Below are 15236 nucleotides of genomic sequence, written 5' to 3' on the forward strand. Positions count from 1 at the left end.
GTTGTTGGACATATGCAAATGCTTTGGCTTTTATTACATTACAAAAACAGTTGTTGCAGCTTAATAAATATTCATACATTATGGACAATAAAAACTGGGGTGTGACGTGCTTTGAAACCATCAGTATCCCAGAAACTACTAAAAATACTACATATTATGCCTTCATTGCCAAAATCAAGGCCTATGAAACAGGGTTTTCTATGATATGCACCCTTTAAGTGTTAAAAGATCAATTGAAATGTGAGTAGCTACTCCCATTAAGGAAATATTCTAACTCTGAGACGATCTCATATCTCGCAGGCTGATATATATATATATATATATATATATATATATATATATATATATATATATATTTATTCATAACGCAGTGCTGAGCTGATGAGTGTTGAATGCATTTAAAATCAGCAGACCTTCAGTGTCTCCATTAAAGACGCATAGTTTGGTGCTGCTTTAAGAAGCACTCCACAATTTCTGTATCTGCGCTCTCACCACTTACATTTAAAGAGTAAAGGGGGATTCGAGATTAAGCTGGTGCAGTCATCAAGTAGTAAGAGGATGGCAAATGGGAAAGTGAGCATGTTAGAGAGAGAGAGAGAGACTCACAAAGAACGTTTAAAGGAACACAACACTGGGTAGGGCCTCCTTTTGCTGTAATAACAGCCACAGTTCTTCATGGCGTGGATTCCACAACATGTTGGAAACATTCCTTTGAGACTCTGGTTCTTGTTGACATGATTACTTCATGCAATACTTGCATATTGTTCAGCAGAACATTTATGCTGTAAATCTCCCATCCTACCACAACCCAAAAGTGTTCTGTTCGATTCAGATCTAGCGACTGGGAAGACCGACTGGGAAGAACACTGAACTCATTGTTCATGTTCATGAAACCAGTTTGAGACAACTTTTGCTTTGTGACATGTTGCATTATCATAAGCGCAAACTGTGGCATGTTGGTGCCAAATTCTAACATTGCCTATCTGTGCGCCTTAGCAGAAATTGAGATTTATCAGTTCTAGTCTTCAGCTGTATTGGTTTGGTGACCCTGTGTCCTCTGCAGCCTCAGCTTTCTGTTCTTGGCTGACAGAAGTGGAACCCAACGTGGTCTCCTAGTTCACCTTCAAGGTTGGACGTGTTGTGCATTCGGAGATGCTTTTCTGCTCACCAAAATTGTGTGGTTACCGTAGCCTTGCCTTTCTGTTAGCTCCAACCAGTTTGGCCATTCTCTGTTGACCTGGCACTAACAATCATGCCACACCAAGATCACATTTTGTGTACCCATTCTGATGATGACCTAAAGCTGCAGGTTTGTATGTGCAAAATCTCCAAAATCGTGACTTTATAAGAAAAGGCGAAAATGAATGAAATAATTTTGAATGGAAGTCAGTGTTAAATTAGAGTTTATTCCAAGTAATTTAGAGCATTTCTATTTCTCAATTTACCCAGAATTATTAACAGAACTCTAAAAAAAGAAAGAGTATTTTGCTGTATTTTAGCTTCCAGTAGCAGCAGACAGGCTCCTTTAAGCATAAATCAGTTGTCCACTGTGTTTTGCAGGGTAGTAGGGTCCTGTAGGTTTAGTTGCGGTATCAAAATAGTTTGTATTTGGCAGAGGGAATGCCAGTGCCGTAGTTAGTATAAAGTTACAATTAAAAGAAGACAGTCCAGAAAGCTGAGAAATAAATCCATAATCAATGAAATTGTTCTAGTACTGATCTGATCCCAGATGAGGTCTTTGTGTTAGGCTCTGTAATGGTAACTGTATTTAGAAAGAGCTGAACTGAGAGCAGCGGTGTGAGTGAAAGATAAAGAGAGAGCTGAGCCGTGTGCTGCTGATTACTCATCTCTGTCTCGTCCTGCGGTCTGAGTGCTGGTCATTTGGGCTGTGTCCCGCTGGCCCTGAGAGAGCGTTGCACTGACAACAGGAATCAGGTTACAGCCTTTCAGCTCTGATTCTGGGCTACAAGCCACCATCTCAACCCTGCTAATGGACATACCGATCTAGTGTGTGTGTGTGTGTGTGTGTGTGTCGCTGTTTAAATAACAGCACACTAGTGACTAGTTGAACAGTACAGTATGAGAGCCTGAATTCATTATTAGAATCATATATTTATTATTTCATCATTTACTTTTATTAATATAAACAATTATGACTATTATTCTTCTTATTAAACTAATTAAGAACAATTCAAAGGTCTTTTTTTCTTTAAGCTATTATAACATCCAGATTTTTTGCAAAAGCTGCCTGAGCTAGTCACGTTAACTTGCTTTTCCACCATTATTAAAATGAGAATTCCACTGATTTCTGCATAATTTAGTTACTAAGATGTAAATACCGTCATTCAGGGTCCAGAGTTGTCAATGGTTCATTGTAAAGAAACTTACTGACTCAGATTTTTATTGTGGTGGTGGTGAACCAGGGTTGCTATGACTACAACACAAATATAGCCATTTCACTTACTGCATTTGCCTTGGCGCTGTTCGGTAGTGAGAGTTCAGTACATGGAACTGACATATCGTGAACCTTAAACACTGTTGGCTCTTCATTGCAAAGAAGATGTGGCATAAGCAAAACAGAGCTATGACTTTTGTGTGTGCTCACCATAAAAGGAAAAATGGCATGTTTCGGTCCAAAGTGTAGGTTGTAAATGTAAAACGGTATTTGGACATATTTTTCATCCTTAAACTTAAAATACTAAATAAATACTCACTTAAGTGGTCCCGTTATGGCAGGGCTTTATACTGCAGTGTATCATTACAATGGGTAACCACTGCAGTGCACTCTCACGTCCTCCTCTCCACCTTCAGCATTTGAGTATTTGAGATAGCGAAGTGCACCAGTACAGTAAGTGTGAGTAATTACAGTTGATTGCGGAGGTGGGGGTCATTTTGAAATCCTTTCCTCAGATACATCACGGCTCTGAGTGAATGGATCAGCCTCTCTAGTCCAGCCTTTCTTCTTTTGATGCTTAAACAACGCATCAGCAGGGAGCGGCGGGCCTGGCATGATTGGTGTGACTGCCTTTACTTCAGTCCAACACTAATTAGCCTAATATTTACTACAGCAGCAGGGTGTTGAGGAACCATGGTGATGGTAGTCAAACACCCTGTTCTTTTTTTCTTTGCAACTACAGCAACAACAGATCTGTGGTTTTAGATCACTCTGATTAGAGACAATCCAAGACGTTTTTACACACTTCAGCCATGATTTCAGAAGCATTGATTTTTGTAGGCAGTTGATTTGAGCATTGATTTGACCTTTTGAAAGACAGCGTTTAACTAATTTGTCTCTTTCTGATGAGCATAATGGCACTACAAAAGCTGAATACTGAGTAGCTGTGTGGGACATTGGTTCTCTAAGCCCAGCAGAAAGCTTGACACATACCCTCTATGTCCAAAAGTATACAGACATCCTTCTAATCTGAATTCTGCTGCTTTAAGGCAAACTCATTGCTGACTTAACAATTGTAGAATCACAGAAAGCACTGCCAATAGATTGGGATACTGGAACAGCCGCAGATGGCTTCTTGGGCAGTCTTAAATAAGGAGCACAGAGATGTAATCAATATATTTAAGCTGTTTATCAAAAAAAAAATGTGTACTGATGACTGAACTTTTCAGCTGCCGTCAAATGTATATTTGGAGAATATAGGGAGCAGAATTTAATGAAATGAACTTCTCGTCAAAAGTTAAGCACAGGGTGGATAAATCATGCTTTACGCTTGTGTTGCAGCCAGTGCCACAGAAAACGTTTCACTGGTAGAGGAAATGATGGTTTCAGTTATATACCAGCAAATTCAGCCATACGTTTTGCCCAGTTTTGGATGCCACGACTGCAGTGTGTGTCAATGTAATTGAGAGTGTTATGTCCTTGTTGTGCAGCTTGGAGTGGCTCAGTGTAAACTCTTATGTAAAATGTACACTGTTTGTTTTTCTTTCATGTGAATAGGTGTCACAGGCCTGGTGCAGATGGATGAGAATGGCGATCGTGAAATTGATTTTGCCCTCTGGGACATGACGGACACTGAATCAGGGGTTTATGAGGTATTATTTTACATTCTCACACTGTAAACACTGTTAAAATCACCACTTCAGCTTTTTGAAAGGGCAGCATGTCATATGTATTTATCTTTGTAAGGTTTTATGGTTTGTGATGACTTTTAAAACAAGGAAAGCGGAACCACACCCTATCACCAGCCGGAAATACCTTAGCAACCGCCCTAGCAACCACCTAGGAACATCTTAGCAATACCGTAACACCCACCTTAGCAAAAACCTGAAACACATAGCATCTACATAGCATCACCCTAGCAAGCATCTGGTATGCCACACGGGAACACCTTGGTAACACAACAGCAACCACCTGGGACACTTTAGCAACTAGGGAACCTCACCTGGAGCAGTCACCTGGAAGATCATAGCATCCACCTAGGAACACTTTAGCAAGACCATAGCACCCACTTGACGCAACCTTAGCAACTACCTGAAATACCATAGCATAACCCTAACAACCATCTGGTATGCCTCATGGGAACACCTTGGAAACACCTTAGCATCCGCCTTGGACAATTTAGCAACAGCTTATGATACTAAAGCAACTGCCTAGCAATACCAATAGAAACTGTCTGGCAACACCCTAGCAATCACATAAAATATCATAACAACTGCATAGAATCACCCTAGCAACTATCTGGTATTCCACATGAAACACCTTGGAAACATCTTAGCATCCACCTTGGACACTTTAGCAACTAGGGAATACTATAGGGAAAACACTAGCAAACACCTGAAAGACATTAGCAACTGCTCTAGCAGCCACCTGGAAGACTATAGCATCCACGAGGAATGCCTTAGCAACACCATAGCACCCATTTGACACAAGCTTACCAACTACCTAAAATACCATAGCAACCACCTAAAAAACATACAAACTCCATAGCAACACCCTAACACTTTTCTATTTATTTATTTATAGGGATTGAAGGATGATTTATTGACAGTATACAGTAGCTAAATATTTAGCAGTGCTCACCTGATTTTTATTCTTATATAGTCTGATTAGAGTAAGAGGTAGGTTATCCAGTAAGATTTTTGTTTGTTTGTTTGAAAATCATTCAGATCATTTTATAATAAATGTAACTAATAGAAATTAGCTTAGAAACTTGCTTAGAATTCAATTTTGCATATAACTTTACATTGAAGTAAATGCTAAATATCTAATGTGTGTGTTTGTTGTAGATTGTGTCTGTGTATAACAGTAGTGCAAAACAAATGGTCCTGGAGCCGGGAATGAAGGTTCATTGGCTGAAAGGCGCTCCTCCTCCTGACATCCCTGTGTGTGGCTTTAAGAATGACAACCCTGCATGTCTCGCCAGTAAGCAGCATTCAGACTTGTGCTGAACATAATCAGCACTGTAGCTTCTCTTTAAAAATACTGTATCATACTTCTAAACCCATGTGACCGTCTGAATCCTGCAGTTGTTTTCATGATTTTTGGACAATGACAGAAACAGGTCTATGCAGCAACCTTCACACATAGAACCATGACTACTCGAATAACCATTCAGATGATTAAAGGGTATATGTCTTCAGATTGATAGGAAACCTTTTACATCTATCTAAACTGTTTTAAATATGATGTTAAAGGGTACCAATAAGGGTTCCACTTCTGTCACGAATCAGAGAGCCATTTTCAGTACAATATAGAACCCTTCCTGCTTAGAGTGCAGCTCTGTATCAGTTGTCTTTCACTACATGGCCAATTAACGCCTGCCAAGAATCTTGTCAGCAGTTGGAGATAGTTTGCAGCACAAACAATGAAAATGGAACTGCACACAATGAAAATGTCACCCAGACGTTTAGAGCTGTTAAAAAATATTTCACTGGCTGTTGCGTGTCCTACCATCTCAGCTAAGCTTTTGAATTATGAGGGGGGAACTTGCCCTTAACTTCTCCCCTCACTGTTCTAGTCCAGTAGAAAGACTGTAACTCCGCAGTTCTGCTAAAAGGAGTGGTTTATTTGTTGTTTGCATCTGATGGGGAACAATTTTAACATTTCAGTTCGTACCACAACAGAGATTTTTATTAGGATTTAAATGTAAAGGTGCATGTATTTGTCACTGTACTATGTACAGCGAAATGTATCCTCCGCATTTAACCCACCTGTGGTAGTGAACACACACACACTAGTGAACTAGGGGCCGTGAGTACACACACACACCCAGAGCGGTGGGCAGCCAACTCCAGCGCCCGGAGAGCAGAGAGGGTAAAGGGCCTTGCTCAAGGGCCCAACAGTGGCAGCTTGCCGAGCCCAGGAATCAAACCCACAACCCTGTTATCGATAGCCGGCGCTCTAACCGCTGAGCCACCACTGATTAGAAATGTATTGTAAATATGAATAATGAAAGAATGGTTAATTTAAGGGTTTGTTTTTTGTTTTTTTGGGTTTTTTTTTTGGTAATTTAAAAATGATTATTCCTTTTTTCTTTATGAAATTAAGTCTAACCAGTCTAACCAGATGTACCTAACAGATACTACTCAATAATGCTCATGAATCAGATTCTAAAATTGATATGCTTCTCAGCTTGTGTTGAATGTTCTGACATGATTATTACAACCTGTAAAGAGAAAATAAATAAACCTATACAGATCTACAAAACACAGAAACAACACCGCATCCAGAGTAATGTAGAAGCATTCAGGCCCTTTTCACGCCAGCACTTATAAGACCTGCATTTACTTCCTTTTGCTCCTGGCCCTGACAAGTCTGACCAGTAAGCAGAGAGAGTGCTCTCACATTCTTTGTTGGGACACATTTTGGTGCGCTTGAATGTTTTTCTGTGGGAAAGCAAACTAAACCAAGGGGAAAACGCTTCAAGTTTACAAGCTCTTTAACTCAGTTCTACATTTACAGCATTTGCTTGACTCTCTTGTGCAGAGCAACTTACATTTGGCTCGTGTTTCACCAAGTCTGACACAGGGAGGGCAGTGTTGTTACCCACCACCAAACATTAACAAGCTTATATGGGTAACTAGGTCAACTTTGTTTGTCAGCCGCTAAGGCTAATTTTAGCCGACTACTATAGAAATTTAATTAACAAACATTAATTAACAAATATCATAAAATGAGCTACAAACATTTTAGCTTCAAGCTAATGTTAGCATAGTCCCATCAGCTCAGCAAAAACATCAGCTCAGCAAAATGCTGTTTAAAGTATTGGTTTCACTTAAAAATAAAGCACAAATATTAATCAATTTCATTTAACAGTATGTAGTAAAACACTTTACTCACCGAGTCCTGTCAGTCGTGACTCCACGCTGCTGCCTGAGGAGAGGCTGCTTAACAGATTTGTTCTAATTGGCTTCTTAAGGTGCTGTTAATTATTCTAACTGACTTCTTCAGGCGCTGTTAATTAGTGATAATAATGAACCTATTGATCAGGTTGTTACTGTGCTACTTTTCCAGCAGCTGGGCTACATAGACACTACCCAAAAACTAGCCAGCACTGTGAAAATAACCCAGCAAAATGACTCAACATCCTCAGCTCAGCATTTGAGTAAAAAAAAACAACAACACAGCAGTTACAGTGTAGCTGAAGAATTATTTATGTAAATAAATTTCAATTAAAATACATGTACAGTTCAGTAATGGTAAACTTTAAAACAGCAAAATGAACTTATCTTGGAGTCAAGTAAACATGTATGTATTCTATGTTTTAGTGGGACAATTATTATCCAAATGTTTCTGCTGGGTCAGGCTGCAGTATTCCTGCTAAGGGCCCTCATGAGCACACATGGGATAGAGAAAATTATGGAATAAATAAAACTTGAATATAAAATGTTCAAATTCCAATTAAAATCTGACCTCAGAATAGGTGGGGTATACAACTATTTTGGTATCAATTATTTAAAGCAACATTATGTAGCTTTTTTACTTCAAAATACAGCTTTAAAATCATTGTGATGCTCAACTGACTTGCAATAGTAAGAATTGCTTCACTGATGTTGCTGTTCAAGGCCGTTAACATGCAGTAACACTTACAGTTACAGTTACTTGTGTAACTTTGGAGATGCGGGCAGGATACCTCTCGCGAGGACTGTGTAACAAGTCATATTCACGTAAATCCTTTAATACTACTGTACTACATCAGTTCACACACACTTTCACATTCAGTGACGATTCAAATGACATTTCCCGACTGTAGGGGGAGCCAGTTTTCCATATTATGACTTTAAGGATACACCAATAATGATACATTTTATGATGCATGTTGCATCCTAAGAGGGTTAAAATGTTTTCTGAAGAAAATAATGACATCGTCATTAGGAATTGTATACCAATATCTTTTGGTGTTTCTGTTATTTTGTCTGCCCCCAGTTTTAAGATATATATAGATACTCTGTAGATTCTGTCTGTCCTGATAGATATACCCTGGATTCAAAATATATAGTTCCATATTCCACATATGTAGTTGATTGCAGTACATATGTATATATATATATATATATATATATATATATATATATATATATATATATATATGATTATTGAATGGTACTGACAGTTTAAATCTTAAAACAAGTATTAATTTATGTGTTTGTAATACTGTTTTGACCTTTATTTCAGAAACGGTCACCATGCACCAGATGATCTCGATAGTGGTGTGCTTCATCTTCATCATCATCGTTACGGTCACAGTCTTCATCTACAGGTCAGCTAAGCCCTGTACCTCTTAGTGAGCATCAATACACACACTTTCCTTTAGTTTACAGATTCTGACACACTCTCTCCACTCTCATTTACCCTCACTGTCACCCCTCATCTCTCTCACACTCTCCCTGTTGCTTTCCTGCCTGTTTCTGTTACTCCGGCTTGTCGTTCTCTGATCTTCTCTCTCACATGCTTTCATTTCCTCTTACACACGCCATTGTTTTATTCTGCTTTCATTCTTTCTCTTTGTAACCTTTCTATTTTTCTTTTTTTATACTCCTCCTCTCTACATGTCTCCCTCCCTGTTACTGATGGCTTCTCAGAGAGATCAATTACAGATATTAGTAGGAATATTAGATATTAAAAAAAATTAAATAAAATTTTATTTGTCACATACATAGTCATACACAGTATAACTTGCAATGAAATGCTTTTTTGACAGTCTGCTCACATCAAGCTATACAATAAAAATCTACATTTAAACTTAACTAAACCTTAACTTAATGAAGTAAAATGCAAAAGAAAAATAAAATAAAAATGAAGAAAATAAAAATAGAATAAGTTACATTTAAGTTAAAGAATAGAATATAAAAATGAAAATATAGAAATATAAGCAAAAAAAAGTACAGAATACAAATATACAAATATATATACAGAGATGAAATAGTGCGTGTCTGTGTGTGTGTGTGTATATATACATACATATACATATGTACATATTTATCTGTATGTGAGTGTATGTGTGAGTTAAAAGAAATATTTCCATTGTTGTCCGTAGTGTGTTTTCCGTGAGCCATGGTTGTGTATTGTAGTGAGTGAGGGTCCAGTTTGTGTATGTAGATACTTTGATTTAGTGTCCTAAGTCCCTGTCCCCATTCAAGGCACGGATGGCTTGTGGAAAGAAGCTCCTCCTCATTCTCTCTATGTTAGCCTTCAGGGTTCTTAAGCGTTTCCCCGAGGGCAACAGAGAGAACAGTCCATTGTTGGGATGACTGGGGTCCTTCACAATCTTCTTGGATATTAGTAGGAAAAGAGATGGCTTGACATAGATTTATTGGACACATGCTCACAGAAATTGTTTCCCCCTTCTCTAATGTAACACCTTTGTTTAGTATAGAATATTATAGACGTGTAATTACGCAACGCTTTGACTCACTTAGACTGTTAATAATTTCATTTATTTACTATATTATTATGTGTTAAATAATGTTAATTATGTGTATGTTTTATTAGAAAACAGAGTTCTAAAGACATAGTAGCTTGCTATGTGGTGACGAACATCATGGGCCAGTTTATTACACATATATTAAGCCTAATCTTGGACTAAACTTAAGTACCAATGGAGTTTTCATGTAAAGCTGTTTTAGTCTTGGCTAAGGCTTAATCTGGGACTGGGAAACTGGCCCTGTATTTGTGCTTTGTTGTTTTTGCAATTGAAAAACTTCTTGTTGTTGGGAATGCAATGTAAGGTGCAATGTTTTCATGTATTCTGCAATCCTGACGTGAATAAATTAGTGTTAAGCAGTGACCGTGCTCCAGTTTCTCCACGCAAAGCTAATGCTGCAGTGTTTTCAAACGCTGCCATGATTCTCCTTCCTGTGTGCTACATGTGCACTGGTTGTTTTCCTCCTTTCTTTTCCATCTCTTCCTTTCCACCCTGCTCTTTTCTCTTCTTCCCTTTCTTTCTCTCTCTCATTGTGCTTTGCTGTTTCTCTTTTCTTTTGCTTTCACTGGCTCCGTCTCCCTCACCCCCCGCGTTCTGTCCGTCAGAAAGGTGAAGTTGGAGAATGAGCTGGCCGCTCAGCTTTGGAGGGTTTACTGGGAGAACATTCAGATAAGCAACCTGGACAAAGCACTGCGCCGAGCCTGCAGCAGACTGACTCTGTCGCTGGTGAGAAAAGACACACTCACACACACACATACAGACACACTCTCACCCATATATCTGCTCCAGTAGTGAGTATCTGTGTACACTGTGTGACTTCATAATCAATTTCCTGCCCACAGAGGGGCTCCAATTATGGTTCCCTGTTGACCATGGAGGGAAACGTTCAGATTTATGCCAAAACTTGCTACTACAAGGTATGACAACATTTTAGTATTCTTTTCATTCATAAGTGGTCTGTGTAGCAGTTTAACAGTGGGCACAACCTCCACAGAGCTCTTGTATCATTACTTGCTATCATTTTTAAGGGTGCGTTCACACCTGTCTGGTTTGATGTGAACCAATTAGTCCTTTTCTTTAGTTTGGTGCATTTTGACAGGTGTGAACGCTGCACCTGTACTCAGGTGGTGGTTTGCCATTTGACCTTTTAGGGATGGTGGTTTGACATTTGATGTTTTACAGATGCTGATGTAGTCTTTACAACACAAGCTGATGCTTTTAATGGTGGATGAGTCACATGGACTATGGAATGTATTTTTGATAGGTTGGGCCAGGCATCAGTGACCTGATTAAACCTAAGGGCATAATTAAATTGCTTGATTATAATGCAGTACAAATAAAGGTAACTTTCTGTAAGCACCTCATCCCCAACTCTCCAACTCATTCCAAAAGTATTGGATGGAGTGCCAACCATCATTCCAGAGAATACAGTTCCACTGCTCTACAGCAGGGACTTTATACCCATGGCTTTAGGTATGGTGGCAGTATGTTCATGTTTATCCAACAACATTTGAACATATAGTGTATCATCAAGAATAATAAAAATGTTAATTTTAATATGAATTTATTTATTAATTATTTGCACAATATACAAGATATGGAAGCAAACTGATGCAGCATTATTGTTATACGCATGCGTCTGTCAGTAATTGTGCACTTATAAACTGTATTGAAAGCTGTTTTCAAACAGTCAGGCAAAAGGTTGTGTATATAAGAAACAGATTAACTGACAGATTTGAAGGTGAATGATTTCATAGACATTGAGTATCTGAATGTTCTGAGAGCTTGAATAATAATTTAATGTGAGCATTCTAACAAAGCATTCCTGGAGTGTAACTCAACAGCTGATTTGACTTTTGAATGCACTGGCTCAGATAATATTACAGTAAGAGAAATATGGATACATTATTATATAATACAGGTTGATTAATATTGTTCTTGACAGGAGAAAGTTGACTCTTTTGATTACACCAATATGTTTTACAATTTGGTTTGCAATTGCAGTAATGTGCTCTTTCCAAGAACATTTTTCACCTATGATTATTTCAGAAAATTTGGTTACAGTATATTTGGACATGTGCACTGGAGGAAGTGTATTGATACCTTTTCTATTTGTATGACTTAATAGCTTGTATGAACTGAATAAGTGCTCAATATTGGTGTCATCATCAATCAATAAAGATAAAGATAACATTCTAAGCTGCCAAACAAAGATCATTTACATATATTTAAAACAATAGTGGTCCTAGTATTGATCCATGTGCAATCCCACACTACAGGCAAACATATCAGGAATATGTGTATGTATCAGTTTAATTATATTTAATTTGATTTATATTTAATTATACATGATGTACCCTTTCTTACATGTGGCTCCTGCTGTGGCATGTGATGGTACTGGCTGTTCCATTTCACATTTACCTGTTCTTGAAGCAGCAGTTTATTCTTCACTAAAGGCGATTTGACTGGCAGCTAACAGAGCAGACAGAGAGAAACTAATGTTAATGTGCTTCTTCTCCAGGGAAACATTACAGCCATTAAGCATGTCAACAAGAAACGCATCGAGCTCACCAGGAAAGTGCTGTTTGAACTCAAACATGTGAGTGTGTGTTCACTGCCTCCGTCTGCCATGTGCCTTTGGAATAATTAAGTTTATATGACATTCTGTGGGAGGTTAATAGCCTGGGACAGACTGATGGGGACTGATGACTCATTCTCTTCTCTTCTGCTTCCTTCTCTTCTCTTCTCATCTGTTCCACTGTCTTCTCGTCTTCTCTTCTCTGTTCTGCTTTTCTTTTATTCTCTTTTACTTTTATTGACTGTTCTCATCTCTTTCCTTTTTTTCTTTTCTTTTTTTCTCTTTTCATCATTTATGTCTTCATTCTCTCTCCTCCTCCTCCTGCAGATGCGTGATGTACAGAATGAACACCTGAACAGATTTATTGGAGCTTGCATTGATGCCCCAAACATCTGCATTCTCACTGAGTATTGTCCTCGGGGCAGTCTGCAGGTACTCACACACACACACACACAAAAAAAAATATTATCTTATTTGTTATGTTAAACTCATCTTATCATAATACATTTAACCCATACCAGTTTTGAAAATCTTTCTACAACATTTACATCAAGTTGAGATTCTTCAATGTTCTCAAATGTAGAAAAAAAGTGACACACATTACACCTACAGAAATATTTATATCAAGAAAAATCCATTGAAATATTCTTCAGGAAATCAAAAGTGTTTCTTTTGTGGCTTCATCATCTATTATTACTGCATTACTGTGAATATTCCGTAATAAAGACAAACAACTCAGCTCTCTTTTTAGGTTACTTAGTTCTATATTTGTTAGATCATAAAATTTTCTTAAATGATCCCCAATTCTTTCATGTTCTCCACACACCTCCTGTACTGGTCAGGTGTCCTTCATACAGCAGAATCAGCAGAAGCTCTCAATGGAGTTTAAATCTGGTGATGGTGTTGCCATGACATTAACGTTACCACTCCTCAACCCATTTTATCACTTGAAAAGTGCTGTGGGGTCTTTGTTGACGGATCATATCGCTGTTTGTGGGTCTCATTCAAACACAATTCCCTGTGCTGCTCAACATTGTAGGACGGTGTAGGACATATGTTCACCTGAGCACTTTTTTGTCAAGTGTTACAAAGGAGGTCCATGCTATTTGTCTTAGTCTCTGATACAGAATATAATGAATATTAACAAGATGTGTGACTTTGATATTCCTATGACCTTTCAGTGTATCCCTTCAGGGTGGGCTCAGTTATAGATGGAAGTTGTTGAAACTGTGTGTCTGTGTTGTATGTCTATAACCCATAGGACCTCATGGAGATTGAGAGCATCACATTGGACTGGATGTTTCGCTATTCTCTGATTAATGACATTGTTAAGGTCAGTGAACTATACCAGGCTCAACATCTGTTTTTTTACCTTAATGTTAATTTAAAATGATAAGCATTCATTATTGATCAGCACATGCTATTTTATCAAAGGTTGTTGGCACTTAGCATGCCGAGAAATATGCTATAGAATATATAGTGTGTATAACAAGTGACTTGCTCACAGGCACAAAACTTGTATCTTGTATCTATTTGTAGGTCTGTCGGCATACTGTTAGGGAAATTGACTGTAGAGATAAACCCTTAGACATCAATAGAGTGGCTATTGTCATTTTCAACACTTAATTTAGATATTTGTGTAATTTACTTTAGATTGAGTTTTTCGTTTAGTTTTTTTAGTAAATCTGTTCACTTGTTTCAACAAGCAGCGAGTGCAAAACATTTATCTAAAAGGATACCATGCTTTTTGGTATTTCTGAGAATAACCTAACTTAATGGTTAAAGGTGAAATATTACACCCCCTTTCCCACACGTCCCACAGTTCCCTAGGATTTTAACAAAATGTTTCAAGATTCTAGCGCCTCAGTAACCATTCTTATTCTGTCTAAACAGTCCTGAGTTCACATCTCTCTCTCGCTCTCTCTCTCTCTCTCTCTCTCACCAAGGTAGGGATATTTACAGAGGTAGAGGGATGTAGTGTAGTAATTCAGAAAAGAACATTTCTGGCTGAGTATGTTTGCATGTACACATAGCTTATCTTGGTGGAACTGTTATATACATATATTGGCTATGTAATACAAATGATAAACATTTCTTTATAATTCAATAAATAGCATTTAAAAAAACCTTGTTATATACTATTTTGTAAACTATATAAAACAAGTACACCTTATACATTTTTAAAAGTGTACGTCATATTGTATATTATTGTTCCCTCTTTGGGTTGGTTGCATAGAGAGGGCATACATAGAGTCAATAAGAGCAATGAAAAGACCTCTGTTATGTCGAGGGCATGCATTTACAAGGGGAGCACACATGAAAAGCTGGAATTGAGTCTGTAAGATGAATATTTCATAGAGTGTTGTTGCTAATAGGAGCTTTCAGACAAGGTGATTTTGAATGAATAACGCCAGCTCTTCACTACTCAGGGCATGGCATTCCTCCATAACAGTGTGGTCGTCTCCCATGGCAACCTAAAGTCCTCCAACTGCCTGGTAGACAGCCGCTTCGTGCTGAAGATTACCGACTACGGCCTGGCCAGCTTCCGCAAGGAGAACAACTTGGAAGACACACATGCTTACTATGCACGTGAGCTGCTTAAACCTGCAACACCCACACACATACACACACCAAGCCTCAATCCATTGCAGCAGTACTGCATGTGGGCATGTGTGACCAAATGTCTCCACAATGATAGGACACATTTGTAAATTATAAAGCAGTATGGACAGTTTCCTGGTCCCTGTTTGTGAAAAACACTCTTCTGTTTAAAAAACTGA

General features: G+C 38.2%; 1 protein-coding gene across 1 annotated transcript in view; it reads left to right on the forward strand.

The window, feature by feature from the left end:
* The window catches only part of npr1a (natriuretic peptide receptor 1a), a 105346-nt gene that overhangs the window by 72652 nt on the left and 17458 nt on the right, over window positions 1-15236 (forward strand). The window contains exons 6-14 of the mRNA XM_072675847.1: window positions 3953-4047; window positions 5242-5377; window positions 8630-8714; window positions 10484-10604; window positions 10721-10795; window positions 12400-12477; window positions 12784-12888; window positions 13718-13789; window positions 14886-15045. Coding sequence (XP_072531948.1) covers window positions 3953-4047; window positions 5242-5377; window positions 8630-8714; window positions 10484-10604; window positions 10721-10795; window positions 12400-12477; window positions 12784-12888; window positions 13718-13789; window positions 14886-15045 — 927 coding nt within the window. The remainder of the gene's footprint in view (window positions 1-3952; window positions 4048-5241; window positions 5378-8629; window positions 8715-10483; window positions 10605-10720; window positions 10796-12399; window positions 12478-12783; window positions 12889-13717; window positions 13790-14885; window positions 15046-15236) is intronic.

This window comes from Salminus brasiliensis, chromosome 3 (genome assembly GCF_030463535.1).
Source record: "Salminus brasiliensis chromosome 3, fSalBra1.hap2, whole genome shotgun sequence".
Classification (NCBI taxonomy): Eukaryota; Metazoa; Chordata; class Actinopteri; order Characiformes; family Bryconidae; genus Salminus; species Salminus brasiliensis.